The sequence below is a fragment of the Bos taurus genome, chromosome 16 (genome assembly GCF_002263795.3).
Source record: "Bos taurus isolate L1 Dominette 01449 registration number 42190680 breed Hereford chromosome 16, ARS-UCD2.0, whole genome shotgun sequence".
Taxonomy (NCBI): domain Eukaryota; kingdom Metazoa; phylum Chordata; class Mammalia; order Artiodactyla; family Bovidae; genus Bos; species Bos taurus.
In genome coordinates, this window is record NC_037343.1 from 32,356,103 (window position 1) to 32,377,834 (window position 21,732).

At 40.9% G+C, this 21,732-nt stretch overlaps 1 protein-coding gene across 1 annotated transcript in view; it reads left to right on the forward strand.

Annotated features, from left to right (window-relative positions):
* Nucleotides 1–19,263, forward strand: part of LOC132342454 (uncharacterized) — a 63,847-nt gene extending 44,584 nt beyond the window's left edge. The window contains exon 2 of the mRNA XM_059875692.1: nucleotides 18,778–19,263. Coding sequence (XP_059731675.1) covers nucleotides 18,778–18,784 — 7 coding nt within the window. The 3' untranslated portion in view covers nucleotides 18,785–19,263. The remainder of the gene's footprint in view (nucleotides 1–18,777) is intronic.
* Nucleotides 19,264–21,732: the final 2,469 nt, after the last annotated feature.

Below are 21,732 nucleotides of genomic sequence, written 5' to 3' on the forward strand. Positions count from 1 at the left end.
AAGCAGAGATGAATAAGCTGGGAACAGAGCCCAGCAAGAGAAGATTCTAAGGTGGGAATGAGCACAGTGTCCCTGGGAACCAGGGACAGGTGCCCCCAGCAGTGGAGGCACTTAGCGTGAAGTGATGGGATTCACAAGCAGCTTCCTTCAGAGCCTCGCCTCAGACACTCTCGGTTCAGGAGAAGCCTTCTTGGGGAGACGGTTCAGTTCTCTTCCTAACTCAACTTCAGGCAATGAAGTATCCACAGGTAGCATGAGCTTCTCAGTTGTAGCCCCATCATCTTCTAAGTAGCTCCCCAGAGACTCAGAGATTAGAAGACAGGAAGCTACTGGAAGGCAAAAAAAAAAGAGAAAAGTTCATCCCTATAACCCAGCACTTTTGACAGAGACAGGCTCTTGAATGTACTCAACAGAGGCTTCTTAAACCAGGAAGGAAGGACCCCTGCACAGTGTAGACGGGCAGCTAAGGGTGTGAGAGGGAGCAGAGGCTCCAGGTCTGCTGTGCGACTTTGCAGTTACTTCACCTGTTAAAGCACAATCTTCTCACTTGTGAAAAGGGTCTATTGGAAGGGTCTTCTTCAGAGGGTTATTACTGTGAACATTGAATGAATAGAAGCGAAACACTTTGAACAGGCCCGGCTTCTATTAAGAGCTATTTATGTCGCTGTTAGTAATATGGTTTCTAGAGCCAGACCAAACGGTTTGAAGCCTATCTCTGCTTATCACGGGAGTAGTCCCTTTGAACCTCAGGTTTTCCATTTGTAAAATAGGTATTTTAATAACGCCATCAGTCTCATGAAGCTATTGTGAGGACGAGGTGAGCTAAACACACACAAAGCACTGAGCACAGGCCTGGGGCACACCTCATTAACACAAGAGAGCATCAGTCGGCTTGCTTAGTCACCAGGTCTCCTCTTATTCTGATACTGCAGCTGGCAGGTGGTTAGCACATTTCTGAATTAGGCAAGACTTTATTTATGGAGTTGGTGTCGTTCTACCATCACCAGTTCCTCTTCAGCTTCCTTCTGGGGGGTTTCTATTTTAAAATAAATTTAAAATTTTTTATTATGCAATTTTCAAACATATAAAACCAGAGAGAATAACACAGGGCCTCATCATATACTCATCACTCAGCTTCAACGGTTATCAACACATGGCCAAACATACTCCATCTATACTACATCTATGTTCCCTATATCATACCTACTTTCCTCTCCAACTAGATCCTTTTGAAATAAATTTCAGATATTGCAAAATTTTACCCATAAATACTTTTATATATATCTCTAAAACAGTATTTTTTAACATACAATCATACTACCACATCTTAACGTTTTAATGCCAATTCCTTAGTACCACCAAAACACCAACCAGCATTAATTTTTCCTTGATTTTTTCTCATTCATTATCTTTTACAGCTATTTTTAAAATGTAAGGAGCATAGTTGATTTACAATGTTTTGTTAGTTTCGGGTGTACAGCAAAGTGATTTATTAGAAGTAGATCTGTATAGGAAAATTGCTCAGTCGTGTCTGACTTTTTGCGCCCCATGGACTGTAGCCCGCCAGGCTCCTCTTTCCATGGAATTTTCCAGGAAAGAATACTGGAGTAGGTAGCCATTCCCTTCTCCAGGGGATCTTCCCGGCCCAGGGATCAAACCCAGATCTCCTTTACTGAAGGTAGATTCTTTACCATCTGAGCCACCAGGGAAGCCCAGGCACACATCTGTTCTTTTTCATACTTTTTCCCATGTTGTATTACAGAATATTGAGGAGAGTTCCCTTTGCTATACAGTAGGTTCTTGCTGATTATCTCTTTTACAGCTTTTTTTTTTTTAATTAGGATGCAAACAAGGTCCAGAAATTGCATTTATCTGGTTTTTCCAGTCTCTTCCCATCTATGGGTTTCACGCCCTCCTTCCTTTCCCTCTTGCAATTTATTGTTGAAGAAACCAAATAGTTTGTCCTGGAGAGTTTCTCATTCTAAATGTTGTTGACTGCTTCCCTATGATGTTGTTTAATATCTTCCTCTGACCCTTGGAACATCCTGTTGTCCCGGAAGCAAGAAAGCTGTCAAAGATGTCTAGAGTGGTGCCAGACAGACACAAGAGCACTGGCAGGAAATGGGATATTTTGAGCATCAAATAAATAAGTAAATAAATAACTGCAGCACATTGAGATGCATCAAGTACAATAATATCCACAGCTTCATAGTAACTCTCCAAAAATAGACTCACTGGTAACCTTTGAAGGACGTGAAGGAAGCAACTCTCTATTTCCAAAAAATGGATAGATAAAGGAGTCAAGCACTTATTTTGCCTTTCCTGTATGAACTGTATCTCGGGGTAATCAATTACTGAGAAGAGATCCTGCCAATAAATGAAGAAGGAATGATGTAATTAAAATATTGCCATTTTGCAGCCCCTAATGAATAAAGTATCTAAGAAACGGTTATCAAGGGTTGCTAAAACCATAGGTGGAGAGCTGGTGGGAAAATTTATTATGAACATACCAGGCTGATAGTTTCTGTCAACGAATATTGTCATCACAAAAAGAAAAGCCACCAGGGATTATGTGCCCTTGATATGATACAGTGTCTGTGAAGTAATCATGTCCAAAAATTCGAATCCGATCAAGCCTCTTTTGGTGACTACTACCTTAGGTAGTTTGTACTCTTCATATTTATTTTTCCCCAAATGAACAAATATTAAATGAAACCCACCAAAAATCATACAGCACAAGTCAAACTAGGTACCTCTTAATGTGGGTACCCTAAACTGCTCCAGTAAGGAAATACAGCCCCTACAGTTTCAGAACGATTACATTCCTGAGATGTGGCTCCTCCTGTGACAAGTCAAAATTGCAGAGCAGAGGGGAACTTTTAGACTTCGGGATGTGCATGCACTATCTTTTAGCCCGGATCTGTGAGATGAACTTTTGTTCACACGTGCCATGCCTTTAAAATATATTGTTATCGTGTTCAAGAAGATGATGTTACATAGGCAAGCTGGCACTGACAGCCAAATTATCTGTCAAGAATCCCCGTCCGTGTGAAGGGAGAAATGAAACTGTGTTTCTGAAAAGCCACAGGCCTGGGGCGAGTTCTGCAGCCCAGGGACTCCGGAGGGGGACGGACGTGGGTGCGCGCCGGGAGCTGCGGGAGCGGCCTGCGGGCGGAGATGCGGTCAGGAGGGTGCGTGCCTGTCCCCTGGGTCGCGCGGTGCAGTTCCCGGGGAACGCAGGGCCCATCGCGCGGGCTGCCTGCCTCATTATTTCTTTGAGCCTGTTCATGTTTTTGATCCGGACTGCAAAAACCCAACCGCCGTAGGCTTCCTCCTATTTTCCAGTATCAAATTCCGTATTCCTGAATAAGAACCTGCAGGTTCGGCTATCATTTTAACAGATAACTTAGTTACGTATACTGGGAAAACTACAATTCTTAAACGTGACCAGCTGGCCGGTGTGCCTACCATCATGTATATTTAGCGTTATTTAGTACTCCACTTTGTGCTCAAGAACGCTGATATTTTATTTCAGAGATCACATGAAAAGAATGAGTCACAAGGAATTAAATTACAATACAAAAAAGATCGCTAGATGCTTACATTAGAGTCACTATAAAAGTTTTTAATATATAGGAAAGTTTCAAAGCCTAGTGGATTCTTTAATTTACTTTCACTTTCAGATGCACCAAGAAATAATTAAATGATACTTTAAAATAACTTTGAAAAGAAGTTAATTTCATCCTGAAGAGCAGAAATGACATCTTTTCCTGCTCTTCTAAGTTCTGCCACAACCTGACACATCAGTTAGAAAAGATCCAAGATGTATCCTGGCATTTATCTTGGTTTTCTTTGCTATTCTCTTGGAAATGTGGCGAATGCAATTTCCTCTTAATGGTAGTATTCGGCTTAGGTTCTGTGAATTCTATTTTTCGGGGGTAGCGAGGGAGGCAGAGTGCGATACACATTCAAGCTGAGTCTGAGCTCATTTGACTTGTGTTGAATCTGAAAGGAATCATCCTTGCACAGGAAGAAGAGTAAAGAAGTCCCCTCATTTACGATCAGCCCAGGCCAGAATGATTATTTCAAGCCTGACATTTAATACACCCATGATCACAGATATTGCCTCTGAAAGCTTTCCCAACAAAGCAGGAACCAAAGAACATTGCAGCAGCGTCTAACTTTAATTCAGAGAAGTGAGGGAGCTGTGAGGTGGGGATAAACCCTGCAAAACACAGTATCAATATCTCATTAACACAGGGAAGGAACAGCAAAGTGAAGAGAACCGTGTGTATACATAGAATGAGTAGGGGCTTACAAAGAGCATGGCACATCCAAATGCAATGTGGAAGTCTGACTGTGAAGAATTGTTTAAAGTATGTTATTGATGCTTTACCCAACCCTGTGGGACCCAGGCTCCTGGGAACAGTGTCTATGCTACAATCACTAGGCAAAAAGTAAACTGGGACGAAGGGAAAGGTAAGATAAAAATTCTTCCTGTATGCTGTATCTACCTTTTTTTCCCCTTTCTCTAAGATGCCTATCCCTAGTAGTTCTCTTTTATACATAATTATACATAATTATACAAAATATACATAATAATACAGTTATTATGTGTAGCAGTTGCCATTTCCATGCTCTCGCCTTTACAGCTTTTTAGTGATGCTTATACCAAAATATTAATTCTTCCATCTATTCATTATCTTATATTTGAATTTATTTCAGCCTCCACAAAGAAATATTACTAGGGCTCCCTTTCAGACCAATACCATACTGTTAAGTTTTCAAATATGTATTTCACATACAACTGTTGGTAAGGAATTTTTGTTTGAAAAGTCAAAATGATCATTTGTTAAGGATCTTCTTTATCATGGGGTCAATATACTGGATATGGTTTCTACTTTCTACATTGAGAAAAGCTGTGAGCTGGGAATTCCCTAGCGGTCCTGTGGTTAAGAGTCTGCACTTAGGGAATGCAGGTTCAATTCCTGGCCAGGGAACTAAGATCCCACATGCAGCACAGTGCAGCCAAAAAAAGAAGGCTGTGAGCTTCTCCAGGTCATGGCTATCCCCTCTTCTTCCTTGCTTCAATGTCCTCTGCACTGCTAAGATTGCACGGTGTGTCCAGAGAGTATTTGCTAAATAGATGAAAGGTTCATGATTTTACTTAATTCATTTCTAAGTAGTGAGATCTAGTGAAATATCATGGAACACAACTGAAAAGAAACCATGTAAAGAATTCAGCTCTTCAGAGACTGTAGGAGGAAAGCAAAGTGCTACCTGGGAAAACAACTTGCCTTGAAAAACTAATGTAAAGAGAAGCAAAGCCTAAAGAGGAGAACTGACGTACTAGCCTTGACTTAATGTGGCAGCCTTGTCCTGATGAACTGGTTACCTTAATGGAAGATAGGAAGTTAATTTACATGCTTATGTTTAAACAGAAGAGTGAGCATAATGATTATCTTAGGGTCCTTGCTTTTAATTACACAGAAGTACTTATTGTGGTGAATTAATTAATTTTAGGGGGCTTCCCAGGTGGTGCTAGTGGTAAAGAACACACCTGCCCATGCAGGAAACAAGAGATGTGGGTTCGATCCCTGAGTTAGGAAGATCCCCTGCCTGGAGAATCCCATGGACAGAGGAGCCTGGCAGGCTAGTGTCCATAGGCTTGTACACAGTTGGACACAACTGAAATGACTTAGCATGCATGCAGTCAATTTTAGAATAAATTAGTCTCAATGCATAGCAGACATTCAGTTCAGTTCAGCTCAGTCGTGTCTGACTCTTTGCAACCCCATGAACCGCAGCACGCCAGGCCTCCCTGTCCATCACCAACTCCGAGTCCACCCAAACCCATGTGCATTGAGTCGGTGATGCCATCCAACCATCTCATCCTCTGTCGTCCCCTTCTCCTCCTGCCCTCAATCTTTCCCAGCATCAAGGTCTTTTCAAATGAGTCAGCTCTTCACATCAGGTGGCCAAAGTATTGGAGTTTCTATGCCTAATAATTAACCAGAAATTTTTTCTTGTGTATAGCAGAGAGCCTAAAGTACAGCAGTGTGCACTAATCTAAATATGTTGAATTCTTTGACATACAAAGAAGTGATCGACTTTTCGGGCTGAAAAGAAGCTTGGCAATCTCATTCCAGCATCTTTCATTTACTGAAGAAGGAATTGAGACTCAGAGGTGTGTGAGGACATTCACCAAAACCAACAGAAAGTGATGAGTGCTCTGGCCAGAAACCACAGCTCCTGTCTTAGTCTTGGGCCCAGTTCACTGGGGCAGAGCCTACATGAATTATCCCTTATTTATTTTATTATTTTTCTCTCCCTTTTCAAAACTTATATAAATTTCTGATTAATAATAGTAATAATAGTAAAGTATGTTAGTCGCTCAGTTGTATCTGACTCTGTGACCCCATGAACTCTAGCCTGCCAGGCTCCTCTGTCCATGGAATTCTCTAGGCAAGAATACTGGAGTGGATACCCATTCCCTTCTCCAGGGTATCTTCCTGACCCAGGGACTGGACCCAGGTCTCCTGTATTGCAGGCAGATTCTTTACCATCTGAGCCACCAGGGAAACTCAGTAATAATAAACAGCTATAGCATGTCCTCAGATTTATAGAAGCATGTAACACATTATATGCAAAAATCACAGCCCCTGATGAAGAGATTTAATTTTTTGAGACAAAAACATAAAGAAAAACAGAAAAGGGACTGTGTCAAACTTGCTCAAATGGCGCCTTTTTGTTTTAATCATATGCAGCAACAGTAAATGATCTAACTTTATAGTAAAATTAAGATGTTGCTGAAGGGTGTAAATCAGTCATTTGCAAACTCTTAAACTATTGTTCAAAACTCTAAAACATGTAACAGATAAAAGTGGAGCTTCTCTGCTTGAAGTTGAAAAAGAGAGTTCCAGCAGTTTGCCCTCCTCTGTGTTTCCGTATTGGAGCCTCTATAGCACTGTTGGAAAAATCAATGATTTAAAGGAAATGGTCAGAATTAAGCCTAGACAAACAGTGCCTGGAGTAGGCAGAGGCTGAACGGTCTCATCGGGCTCACAGCCAGTCGATTCACTACAGCATGATGAAATGAGCTTTGCCACTCTGTGATGATAAGCTCAAATACACTCCCCCTCTCTATTTGTTTTCCTGTATGTTTTGCTTGTTCTTTTATTCTCTGTGGCAGGGTTTTAAACTGGAAGGTATGTAAAAATCACCTGGTGATCTTACTGAAAATTCAACTTCCTAAGCCTCCAGCTCCACAAATTCCCTTTTAATGGATCTGGGGTACAGTTCTTTAATTTGTCCTTCAAATGAGTACCACAAGTGAATTTTGAACCCCTCTTGAGAAACACTACTCTGAAGCATCTATTAATAATAAAATGCCTCATATGTGACACTTATGTATAATGCTTTTTTTCCTGAATTTAATCTTCACCATATGTATTAAAAGGGGGATTTGTATTTTCAGATCCTAATAATTATGCAAATTATGATTTTGTTCAGTAGCTCAGTTATGTCTGACTCTTTGCGACCCCATGAACTGCAGCACACCAGGCTTCCCTGTCCTTCACTGTCTCCTGAAGCTTGCTCAAACTCATGTCCATTGAATCAGTGATGCCATCCAACCGTCTCATCCTCTGTCATCCCCTCTCCTCCTGCCTTCAATCTTTCCCAGCACCAGGGTCTTTTCCAGTGAGTCAGTTCTTCATATCAGATGGCCAAAGTATCGGAGTTTCAGACTCATCATCAGTCCCTTCAATGAATATTCAGGACTGATTTCCTTTAGGATTGACTGGTTTGATCTCCTTGCAGTCCAAAGGACTCTCAAGAGTCTTCTCCAACACTACTGTTCAGAAGCATCAATTTTTTGGCACTCAGCCTTCCTTATGGCCCAACTCTCACATCTGTACATGGCTACTGGAAAAACCATAGCTTTGTCTAAATGGACATTTGTAGGCTAAATAATGGAGAAGGCAATGGCACCCCACTCCAGTACTCTTGCCTGCAAAATCCCATGGACAGAGGAGCCTGGTAGGCTGCGGTCCATGGGGTCCCTAAGAGTCGGACACGACTGAGTGACTTCATTTTCACTTTTCACTTTCATGCATTGGAGAAGGAAATGGCAACCCACTCCAGTGTTCTTGCCTGGAGAATCCCAGGGACAGGGGAGTCTGGTGGGCTGCCGTCTATGGGGTCGCATAGAGTCGGACACGACTGAAGCGACTTAGCAGCAGCAGCAGCAGCAGCAGGCTAAGTAATGTCTTTGCTTTTTAATATGCTGTCTAGGTATCATAGCTTTTCTCCCAAGGAGCAAGCATCTTTTAATTTCATAGCTGCAATCACCATCTGCAGTGATTTTGGAGCCCAAGAAAACAAAGTCTCTCACTGTTTCCATTGTTTCTCCATTTATTTGCCATGAAGTGATGGGACCCAATGCCATGATCTTAGTTTTCTGAATGTTGAGTTTTAAGCCAGATTTTTCACTCTCCTCTTTCATTTTCATCAAGAGGCTCTTTAGTTCTTATTCGCTTTCTGCCATAAGGGTGGTGTCATCTGCATATCTGAGGTTATTGATATTTCTCCCGGCAATCTTGATTCCAGCTTGTGCTTCATCCAGCACAGCATTTTGCATGATGTACTCTGCATGTAAGTTAAATAAGCAGGGCAACAGTATACAACCTTGACATATTGCTTTCCCAATTTTGAACCAGTCCATTGTTCCATGTCTAGTTCTAACTGTTGCTTCTTCAGTAATATATATTAAATATGGGGCTTCCTTGGTGGTTCAGTGATTAAAGAATCCACCTGCCAATGAAGGAAAAGTAAGTTCTATCCCTGGGTTGGGAAGACCCCTGGAGAAGGAAATGGCAATCCACTCCAGTATTCTTGTCTGGGAAATCTCATGGACAGAGGACCCTGGAGGGCTAAAGTCCATGGGACTACAAAAGAGTCAGACATGACTTAGTGACTAAAGGAACAACATGTTAAGTATCAGATAAGATCAGATCAGTCACTCAGTCGTGTCCGACTCTTCTCGACCCCATGAATCGCAGCACGCCAGGCCTCCCTGTCCATCACCAACTCCCGGAGTTCACTCAGACTCACGTCCATCGAGTCAGCGATGCCATCCAGCCATCTCATCCTCTGTCGTCCCCTTCTCCTCTTGCCCACAATCCCTCCCAGCATCAGGGTCTTTTCCAATGAGTCAACTCTTCACATGAGGTGGCCAAAGTACTGGAGTTTCAGCTTTAGCATCATTCCTTCCAAAGAAATCCCAGGGCTGATCTCCTTTAGAATGGACTGAGTGGATCTCCTTGCAGTCCAAGGGACTCTCAGGAGTCTTCTCCAACACCACAGTTCAAAAGCATCAATTCTTTGGCACTCAGCCTTCTTCACAGTCCAACTCTCACATCCATACACGACCACAGGAAAAACCATAGCCTTGACTAGACGGACCTTTGTTGGCAAAGTAATGTCTCTGCTTTTGAATATGCTATCTAGGTTGGTCGTAACTTTCCTTCCGAGGAGTAAGCGTCTCTTAATTTCATGTTAAATATAATGTATATTAATTCAAAATTAGTTATGTGTGGCTTTATGGAAACAACTTTTGGTAAGAGGAATTCTGATAAGTACAAAACTAGAATACCATTAGTAAAGAAAAAAATAAAAGGGATCTTCTCTCATGTGATACAATCTTTTCTATTTGAAATCAACAACTAACATTCATTTAAAAATCTGAGACTGTGTAAGGTATGTATCCTATCTGTTGTTCTGCTAGTTATAGCCAATGAAAGACATAAATGAAAAAATGAGTTTGATTATTTGAAAAGAAGAAATATTGTTTTCTCCCTCTTTTTTGCAGTTGCTATGTATTTGTAGCAAGAAACTCCAAGAGAGGCAACTGAAATACTGTTGGAAAGAATGAGAGAATTCAGTAAAATTCAGATGGTTATAAAATCAACATTAAAAAATAGCTTTCCAGACTTCCATGATGATCCAGTGATTAAGAATCTGCCTGCCAATTCAGGGGACATGGGTTTGATCCCTGGTCTGGGAAGATTCCACATGCCACAGTGAGAACTGATGAGAGCTTTCTCAACATGCACACTGCAACTAGAGAGAAGCCTGAGCAGCAAAGACCCAGCACAACCAAAAAATAAGAAAAACTTAAAAAAACAACTCTGTCAATTCTCCCCAAATTAACGTACACATTTTACTCAGTTTCAACCAACAAATACAAAAAAAGTCTCATTGAAAATAAACAAAATGATTCCAAAATGAAACTGGAAGTGTAAGTACTTGACAATATCAAATACATGACAGTATGGAAATTTTATCATTAAATTTATAAAATATATCTTTTAAGGAACTTAGCATTTACTCCTTCTATTTTTCTAACTTAATAAGGTAGAGTAAAATTGCTTCCATTTAATTTTCATTTTATAGGCCTTCCCAGGTGACACTAGTGGTAAAGAATCCACCTGCCAATGCAGTAGACACTGCATCCCTGGGTCAGAAAGATCCCTGGGAATAGGAAAAGGCACCGCACTTCAGTACTCTTGCCTGGAAAACTCCACGGGCAGGGGACCTGGTGGGCTGCAGCCCATGGGTCACAGAGAGGAGGACATGACTGAGCAACGAAGCAGCAGCAGCATGTATTCTAGTATGTTGCCATTGCATGCTGCTGCTGCTGCTGCTAAGTCGCTTCAGTTGTGTCCGACTCTGTGCGACCCCATAGACGGCAGCCCACCAGACTCCCCCGTCCCTGGGTTCTCCAGGCAAGAACACTGGAGTGGGTTGCCATTTCCTTCTCCAATGCATGAAAGTGAAAAGTGAAAGTGAAGTCACTCAGTTGTGTCCGACTCTTACGACCGCATGGACTGCAGCCCACCAGGCTCCTCCGTCCATGGGATTTTCCAGGCAAGAATACTGGAGTGGGGTGCCATTGCCATTGCATAGAACCCTAGATACATAGAATTTTCATTTTTAGGTGGGAAACTGAAGCACAGGAAGGCTAACTTTTTAAAAAATCGAGGTATAATTGACACACAGTGTACAATGTAATGAGTTGACACTGTATTCACTGAAAAATGATCTGGTTTCCATTTTTCTGGTCACCATTCGTCACCATAAAAATTACACAAAAGTATTTTGTTTCCTCGTGATGAGAACTTTCAAGATCCACTCCACTGGCAACTTTCAAACATGCCCAACAAAGTCATCGACTATCATCACTATCCTGCACCCTGCACCCAGGATTTATTCATTTCACAGGTGCAAGTATGTACCTCCCAACCTCCTTCCCTCATTTTTCCCTCTCCCAACACCCCACCCCCCATAAGCATCACTCGTTTCTCTGGATGCATGAGTTTGGGGAGTTTTGTTCATTTGTTTTTTATATTCCATATATAAGTGAGACCATATGATATTTGTCTTTCTCTGTCTGACTTATTTCACTTAGCATAATACCCTCTTAGCATAATGCCTTCGGTTCTTCTGTGCTGCTGCAAATTGCAAGATTTCATTCTTTTTCATGTCTGAGTAGGATTCCTCTGTGTGTGAGAGAGAGAGATCGATCTTCACCTATTTATCCATCAATGAACACTTAGATTCCTGCAATGAACATAAGGTTGATATATTTTTTCAAGTCAGCATTTTCATTTTCTTTGGGTGAATACCCAGGAGAAGATTGTCAGATCATTTAGCAGTTCTATTTTTCGTTTTTTGAGGAAACTCCATACTGTTTTCCATGGTGCCTGTGGTTTAGTCGATAAGTCGTATCCGACTCTTGTGATCCCATGGTCTGTAGCCTGCCAGGCTCCTCTGTCCCTGGGGTTTTCCAGGTGAGAATACTGGAGTGAGTTGCCATTTCTTTCTCCAGGGTATCTTCCTGACCCAGGAATCGAACCCAGGTCTCCTGCATTGCAGGCAGATTCTTTACCGACTGAGCTATGAGGGAAGCCCATGGTGGCTGTACCACAATTTATATTCCCACCAACAGTGCACAAAGATCCCCTTTTCTCCACATCCTTGCCAACACTTGTTATTTCCAGCCTTTTGGATAATGGCCATTCTAACAGTTGTGAGGTAATATGTCATTGTGGTTTTGATTTGCATTTCTCTAATGAGTAGTGATGTTTAGCATCTTTTCCAGTAAGGATAACTTTTAAAGATCATCTCCCCTGAAATCATTCTGCTGTTATCGCCATGCTGTCTGTACTAGAGTAGGGCTGTCTCCAAAGATATTAGATTTCTTGTCCTCGTCATTTTCAATTTTTCTATTTCACCAAATTTATGATTCCGTAGCTGCCTCCCTGTGAAAATAATAAAGCCCACCCAAACCTCGCCGCTTGCCTCTGTTATGATTATGCATTGACACGCACCTCTGTTGCTTTGAGAGTAGTTGCATAGATCTCAGTCACTGTTATTTCTACGTGGCTCAATGTACAATGTATTTTTATAGTCCTCTGTAAATATACCTCTATTTTCACCTTCTTCCACATTGTCCGTGACCTAGAGGAAAGTACAGATTTCTCATCAGAAGTTAGTCTCACAAGAATTTTGTGTGCTTTACTCATATTTAGTCATCTCAATTCTTAGTTGTTTTAGTTTTTACCATAAAAATCTGATTAATTGGAATATCTAAATTTTTCTTTATCCCTAAAGAGTTTGATAATGACCAAGAAAAAGAATATATCTTTACATGACAATTTTGTTTGTTTGTTTTTGGCCACATGATATGCAGGATCTTAGTTCCCCAACCAGGGATTGAACCTCTGCCCCCTGCAGTGGAAGTGTGGATTTCTAACTACTGGATCACCATGGAATCCCCTACATGACAATTTAAAAAATAGCATTGTATTACCAAAAGCATTAAATATTCTTGTTAGATATAAACTGTTAATTTGTATGTATTTTAAGAATAATAATATTAATAATAATTGTTAACCTTTGTGAAGCATTTGCCATGTACCAGCCATTGCTCTCTAAGCCTTTTACATGCGTTAGAAACTTGTGTAATCTTAACAACCATATTACTCAGTTATATTTTTCATCCCCATATTACAGATGCAGAAATTGAGGAACAGAGAGATAAAAACAACTTGCATAGAGTAAAAAGGAAACAAATAACATGAGCCATATCAAAGCAATTGCTGAATGAACTGGCATATATTTTTCTTCTTCTATACAGGTTATAACCGAGCAATTAATAGTAACTACAGTGAACATTTAAGGCAGGAAATTGCAGATTGCATAGTCTCTGTAGTCCTATTATTCACTTAAAATACTGCATTAATTTTGCACTTTAGAAACCCATAATTGGAAATTATGGCCCTATTCAGTTTGGAAAATATATCTATGTATTATGTAGGACAGAGGTCACCTGCCTAGAAGTATGCAAATTCTCCCTATTTTCCTTTAAATATTAGAAGAGCTTGACACAATATAAAAGTCTTGTCAGGTATCTTTTCTCTCCTAGAGAATGAGCTTTGCGATTAGAGACCTAAGTGGAGGCCTCTATTCCAACCTCGTCAGGTTTGCTTTTTGAAGCCTTTCTGCCTGGCCATGTGATTGAATTTCCACACAGATGCTGCTGCTGCAACTTTTCATCCTAGACATCAACCTAGCCATTTTTCCATTTTCTGTTTCTCCATTTATTAAATGATATGTGCCTCATCTATAGTTGTTGCTCAACAGTACTTTCCTGCTTGGACAGTGTGAGGGATGGGTAGAAGGATGAATAACCCTGTTTTTCATTGTGTTCCTCCTGATCCAAGCATAGGGTCCATCATCAGAACATATCAGAGGAAGGGTCTTCGGGTGCTAAGAAACTGACTTAATTAGGAGACCATAATGGAAAGTGTAGCATTGGGAATGTTAAGCACATTAAAGAGGAGAAAGTCCGAGGCAGTATCAGTCCCCATGTACTCACCTGTGAGTGCTGATATTCAACTGACTCCTATTCCATTTGCCTCACTCTCCCACATCACCCATGCTCAGCTCAGCTGTGGTGAAAAACTCTCTTCTCTCTGGACTTACTGTGCCATTTCTAACTGATGGTGACCCTCTCTGCACTTTTTGTTTCTAACAGAACATTTCTTTCATAACAGCATAAAGCAATTACAAATGGACAGGTATTATAACTTCACAGTTTTTACCACGTGTAAGCAAAATTAAGATCCTGGTATAATCTTTTGTAGTATCTTTCATAAAAGAAATCAAAGTTTCTCTTAAAAAGTGAGTAAAATGACAACAGGAAGACTGAAATGTTTTCCACATATTACATGTTAGTGTAATCTTCCCTCACATTCCTTGTAAATGATTTACATGCTTCTTTTTTGTACAATTCAAAACAATTTGAATTGTATACTTTAAAATGGTGAATTTCATGTCATGTGAATTTTACCTCAATAAAAAATAATTTCCAAAAAAAAAAGAGTGGATATATGTATACATATATTGATTCACTTTGTTTTACACCTGAAATTAACACAACATTGAATAAGTCAACTATACTTCTTATGAAAATTTTTAAAAAATCCATAATGTAAAATTTACCATTTAAATCATCACAAAGTGTACAGTTTGGTGGTTTTTTGAAGCATATTCACAATGTTGTATAACCCTCACCACCGTCTCTTTCCAGAACAATTTCATCATCTCCTGAAAAACCCCTTGCCCACAGAAAGTAATCACTCTCCATTTTCACCTCCCCCAGCCTACAGCAACCACTAATCTACTTTGTCTTTACAAATCTGCCTCTTCTGAACATTTCACATAAATGAAATCACATTATGTGGCCTTTTAAGTCTGCCTTCTTTCACTTTGCATGATGTTTTCAAGGTTTATCCATGTTGTAGCATGTATCAGTGCTTCATTCTTTTTATGGCTGAATAGGAGTTGGAGAAGGCAATGGCACCCCACTCCAGTACTCCTGCCTGGAAAATCCCATGGACGGAGGAGCCTGGTGGGCTGCAGTCCATGGGGTCGCTAAGAGTCGGACACGACTGAGCAACTTCACTTTCACTTTTCACTTTCATGCATTGGGGAAGGAAATGGCAACCCACTCCAGTGTTCTTGCCTGGAGAATCCCAGGGACGGGGGAGCCTGGTGGGCTGCCGTCTATGGGGTCGCACAGAGTCGGACACGACAAGCGACTTAGCAGCAGCAGCAGGAGTTGGACATGACTGAACGACTGAACTGAACTGAGTATTCCATTGTATGGATAAATCATAATCTGTTTTCCTATTCATCAGTTGATGGACACTTGACTTGTTTCTACTTTTTGGCAACTATGAATAATGCTGCTAAGAACACCCATGTACAAGTTTTGTGTGAATATATGTTTTCAATTCTCTGGTATATACCTAAGAGTTGAATCACTGGGTCCTATGCATGGGTCATATGCACGCATGGTAACTCTAGGTTTAACTTTTTGAGGAAATGCCAAGCTGTTTTCCACCACAGCTGTAACATTTTTGCATTTCCACAAGCAGTATGTGAGGTTTCCAATTTCTCCAAATCCTTGCAACATTTTTTATCCATCCCCCTTCCCATATTTATTTTCATTGTAGCCATCATGGAGGCTATGGAGTGATTTCTCATTGTGGTTTTGATTTGCACTTTCCTACTGACTAATGATGTTGATCATCTTTTCATGTACTTGACTAGTTAGTTGCTTGTTAGTTTTCAGATTTTTGCTAACAGCTATCTAAAGAGAGAGAGTTTATTCTCTCTCTTATTGTTCTAGCATTCTAAAATTCTTCAGAGCACTTACAATATTCTTTTATTATTTGGTTAGCCGTTTACTTCACTTGGACAAGGACAGTTTCTGGAACATAGTAGGGGCTCAATAAATATTTATTCATTGAACAAATCAATCAGAAGACTAACAAGACATGGGAATAAGCAACTTGGTTGCCAAGTAGAAAGTGGCAAAAAAAAAAAAAAAAAAAATTCCAGGAAATCAGGCAGATGAAGGAGCTGATACAGAAAAAGTGAAGCACAGGTAGAGAGTCAGTATGGTAACTGTCATGAACACTGAGTTATGCATGAAAAGCAAGCTTAATATAATGGAATAAAACCAGACAAAATATATACCTTGAGTCTTAAAAAAGTTTTCATACCCTTTGACTTAGTTCCATTCTAGAAATTTACCCTGAGAAAATGATCAGTGATGTAGAAAAATTTATGCTTGAAGATCTTAATTGTGGCATCTGTCACAGGATCAGAAAGTTGGAAACACCACCAGTGTTCCTCAATAGGGAATGGTTACATAAATCATCCACATGGTGAAATCCTATGCTGCCTTTGCCAATGGCTTAACATTGAAAACTAAGATCATGGCAGCTGGTCCCATCACTTCATGGCAAATAGATGGGGAAACAGTGGAAACAGTGGCTAACTTTATTTTTCTGGGCTCCAAAATCACTGCAGATGGAGACTGCAACCATGAAATTAAAAGACGCCTACTCCTTGGAAGGAAAGTTATGACCAACCTAGACAGTATATTAAAAAGCAGAGACATTACTTTGTCAACAAAGGTCCATCTAGTCAAGGCTATGGTTTTTCCTGTGGTCATGTATAGATGTGAGAGTTGGACTATAAAGAAAGCTGAGCACAGAAGAATTGATGCTTTTGAACTGTGATGTTGGAGAAAACTCTTGAGAGTCCCTTGGACTGCAAGGAGGTCTGACCAGTCCATCCTAAAGGAGGTCAGTCCTGGGTGTTCATTGGAAGGACTGATGTTGAAGCTGAAACTCCAATACTTTGGCCACCTGATTTGAAGAGCTGACTTATTTGAAAGACCCTGATGCTGGGAAAGATTGAGGGCAGGAGGAGAAGAGGACAACAGAGGATGAGATGGTTGGATGGCATCACCGACTCAGTCGACATGGGTTTGGGTAGACTCCAGCAGCTGGTGATGGATAGGGAGGCCTGGCATGCTGCGGTTCATGGGGTTGCAAAGAGTCGGACATGACTGAGCGACTGAACTGAACGTTGCCAATGAGAATACAAAAACCAGATAGGAAAAATTCAGGGGTACTGATCAAAAAAAATTGCAGGGCTGAGGCCAGGGACATAGTTGTAGGTCTGAAGGAAGTTTCTTGGCAAAAATTGAAGGAGAGGAAATAGGGGAAAATTAGAAATCTGGAATCAGAAGCTAGATGGACACACATTGAGTTAATTAAGGGAAAAATCTAACACCTTTATATCACTTTTTAGCCAAAATCAAAACCAGAAGCCCAAAGAAGAACGACCTAAGTCATCAGTCAGATGTTTCATGAGCATCTACTATATGCCAGGTACTGTTAGGCACTGGGAACACAGGACAACTAATACACAGAGGTTAAAGTTGGGTTACTGCTGCTGCTAAGTCACTTCAGTCGTGTCCAACTCTGTGCAACCCCAGAGGCGGCAGCCCACCAGGCTCCCCCGTCCCTGGGATTCTCCAGGCATGAACACTGGAGTGGGTTGCCACTTCCTTCTCCAATGCATGCAAGTGAGAAGTGAAAGTGAAGTCGCTCAGTCGTGTCCAGCTCAAGTGAAGTCGCTCAGTCGTGTCCGGCTCTTCGAGACCCCATGGACTGCAGCCTACCACGCTCCTCCCCCCATGGAATTTTCCAGGCAAGAGTACTGGAGTGGGGTTAGGAAGGCAATAAAAGTAAACAAATTATCACTAAATGATCAGTTAATTACAGGTGCACAAACTGTTGTGATGAGGAAGCACAGGTATTACCAGAATATAAGGGGATAAGGAAGTCACATTTAAACTGAGAGGTAAAGGAGCTTCAGGAATTCTCAAGGCAACAGGAAAGGTACAAGAGGAGGAAAGTGTACTCCAGGCACTGGGAATAGCATTTGCAAAAGCCCTGAGGTGGCGTGAAGTCCAATCTGAGAAATGGGGGTAGGGGTGAGGAGAAGGGATATGAAAAGAGGCTGGCAAGATGGGTAGGGTCGGCCATCCAAGGCCTGATGGGCCATGTTAAGGATTAAGGATTCCAGGGAATTCTCTGGCAGTTCAGTGGTTAGGACTCTGTCCTTCCACTGCAAGAGTCCCAGCATCGATTCCTAGTCAGGAACTAGGATCCTGCATGCCATCTTGCATGCTACATGGTGTGGCCAAAAAAAAACACCTTTTTTTTTTTTGAGTGGCACAGTGAGAGTCCCCTTGGATGTCCACCTACCTTTTAGTGTATAGCCTCACTCCCTTGACTATAGTTTATTAGACTAGAGGTAGCTAAGCCAAATTTTCCAATAGGTTTCTTCTTTTTTTTTTTTGGTTAGATTTTTATTAGATTGAGTTTATAGTCTAACATGGCTATGCCAAGTATTAGTTTTTAGTTCTTAAAGAAAGCAAATATTTCCCCTCTATCTACATTTAAAAGGACACTTGAACCAAACTGTTTTCAAACTAAGAGACATGTAAACAACCCCAAAATGAGAGTTCAAGTATTTAGCTGCTCCAGGGAGAAAACAATCTCTTCTTTTTCCTTTGACCTTATAATCTGACTTACTAAACTACTATCCCAGGCAAAGACTCATAGTTTGCTATGTGAGTTAAAAAGGCCATGTTCTTGGTCAAGACTGTAGGTTTATGCAGCAATTCTTTGATCTTTTTTTTAATAGACTATAATTGGCATGTTACATTATATAGCATACAATATAATGATTCAATATTTCTATATATTGCAAAATGATCACCATAATGTGATAATGTGACAAACATAATGTTATTCTGCATTTTTTGTTTGTTTGTTTTTTTAGCTTTTAAGGGAGGAGGCAGATGGGACCTCCAGAGAAAAGCAACTGGAGATTCGTTCTCTATTGACCGAAGCTCCAAGACAAGAAAAGCAGGACAATTAAGGGAGGTTAGACCTTGCACAGACCACTTATTTCTTGTTCCCAAAGCGAAGAGACCTCCCCGAGCACATGTGCTGAAAAGGCTCCTCAGAGGCCAAAAGGCAGTCATATCAAAGGATGTTCTACCCATAAGCCTTTGCAGTAGAATCCATCTTGGTTAAAAGATGCATGCGTACACATGGGAGGATCCTGAGATACACCAAATATGGACTGTGACCCAGGGAAGTCATAATGATTAGCCAAAGGAAACCTAAGAGAAATGTTCCATAAAAGTAATTCAACCTACCATGAGGGTGCAACTCAGCAACTCAGAGACTCTCCCTCTGAGTCTGCCCATGTGTCTATCCACAAGTACTGTACTTTTTCCTCCTAATAAATATTTTGCTTGCTTCACTACTTTCTGTCTCTGTGGAAATTCTTTTCTACAAGAAGGGCCAGGGCCCATGTCACTGACCGCTGGTCCAATGGCTGGGATCTGGTGCTTTCACCGCCATGACCTAGCCTCAATCTCTGGTTGGGAATCCAAGACTTGCTCTAAGCCATTACAGGCTGAGGCCACCCAAGATCAGATCGGTTTCACATGCGAGATCATATTGTATTTGTTTATGACTTATTTTACTTAGTACAATATCTTCAAGTTCTATCCATGTTGTTGCAAATGACAAGATTTCATTCTTTAATGCAGATGAATAAAATTCCATTGGGTGTGTATATATCACATCTTCTTTATCCATTTTTCCATCAGTGGACACAGGATGTTTCCATATCTTAGCTGTTGTAAATAATGCTGCAATTAACATTGGGATGCATATATCTTTTTGAGTTAGTATTCTCATTTTCTTTGGATAAATATCCAGAAGTGGAATTGGTAGATCATACAGTAGTCCTATTTTTAATTTTTTGAGGACCCATCAGAATTCCTTTGGTCTTTATACCTAGTCTTGCTTCTCCTTACCAAATGTTTTAGGTGACTAAATGCTTACCAGAGGTAGATAATCAGATAAAAAATATTTCTGAGATTTTTCTCATGAAGTGTAGGTGTTCTCTTTAAACCAGTAGTTCTCAGTTCGTGTGTCTTTGCCCACCAGGAGACATTAAGCAATGTCTGACACAGTTTTGATTGTCACAGCTTGGAGAGGGTGATCCTACTGGCTACCTGTGTGGTATGATACCTGTATGGGTATCCTACCCATACAGTGAGTGGGTAGAGGCCAGGTATGCTACTAAACATGTACACATAAACATACACAGGACAACTCCCTCGAAACAAAGACTTGTCTGCCCCAAATATCAATTGTGTCAATACTGTTATAATGTAAAAAATAAGCCAGTGATCTTCCAGCCATAAAAGAGGTGTTATTTCCTCCTTTAAAAAAAAACAAATTCTTTTACCTATAAATATGATAAGAGTTAACAACAAAAAAACTTTACAAGGATTCCAAGTGTATGGCATTATGGAAAGTTCAAAACTACAAAGACAGTCAAAAGATCAGAGGTTGCCAGGGGTTGGGAGCAGGGAGGGATGAATAGGAAGAGAACAAAGGGTTTTCAGAGCAGTGAAAATAATGGTAGGTACATGTCATTTTATCTTGGTCCAAAGCCATAGGGTATACACCAAAAGTGAGCCCTAATGGAAACAAACTCCGGACTTCTGGTGCTAATGATGTGTCAATTATTCATTATAACGAATGTACCACTGCAGTGGGGGATGTTGATGGTGGGGCAGGCTGTGTGTGGGGGCGGTGAGACAGGGAGTATATAGGAACTCTCTATCCTTTCTGCTTAATTTTGTTGTGAACCAAACTGCCCTTAAAAATAACATTTATTTTTAAAAGAGAAAATTAGTTGGAAAAACAAAACAACTTTTAAGAAGCTTGGTGAATTTCCCACTCTGACGCTATTTGAGAAAAGGAGACCTAAAAATTCATAATGTGAATGTTATAACTAAATCCATCTCTCAGTATAAAATTCTGAAAGATGAGACAATCCCAAAGGCAAGATTCAAATGTCAAAGACCTGCATGTAACAGCATTCTCTTTTGTGGTCAATGCAGCATTAGGTCTGCAGTCTGTAATAGGTCTCACGGGAATGAAAGTATTTAAGAAACTGTGAGTTAAAGAAAGTAAAACGTTTTGGGGTTTTTGTTCTTGTTATTTTTCCTTTCATGAAGAACCACTCGGGGCCTTGCAGATGCCCGTGTTCGTTTCGAAGTCTTAAGGTGACCACAGAACACTTCCAGAATATCTGAAGGGACTATCTGGGACACTAATTAGTAGACTCGGGAGAGTCATTCAGGTTGGCTAACACCCTGGTCTCAGGCGGAGATTTTGCTGTGTCCCCTTGTTTCCTTATTTATGCCTCCTCGCTTGCTTGTTTGGCTTGTTGCTCTCATTGCCTCCAATATTATCGTCTCCAAGCTTCGACCCATTCCCCTAGAACTGAGAGTACAGTGGGCTGTCTCCAGTAGAGGGTCGGCAGCTTCACCGCCTTGAGAGCCTCCCTCGGGCCTCCTGGTCCTGTGCTTCATGTGTGGCGGGTCCTCGCTGAGTAACTTTCACGTTTATACACTTCCTGCAAGTTTACCATACCCAGTTTGTGAACACCAAGCATGCCTCACTGTCTCTGAGATGTGCTGAATTTCATTCTCTCTCCATTGCAGAGGAAATTCAAGTCCTTTTAATAGGGTTGGATAAAATTTTCAAGTCAGCTTCACAAGGCCACTCTCCTGACATCCCACCTGGCCTATAGTACAGGGGAGTTTCTGTGTTTTTGCGAGTGGGTGCGTCTGTGCTATTCTGGGTCTTTCTTTCCCGGCTGCCAGCAGAGCAGGTGTTTCTCATGGAACACGAGAGCTGCCAG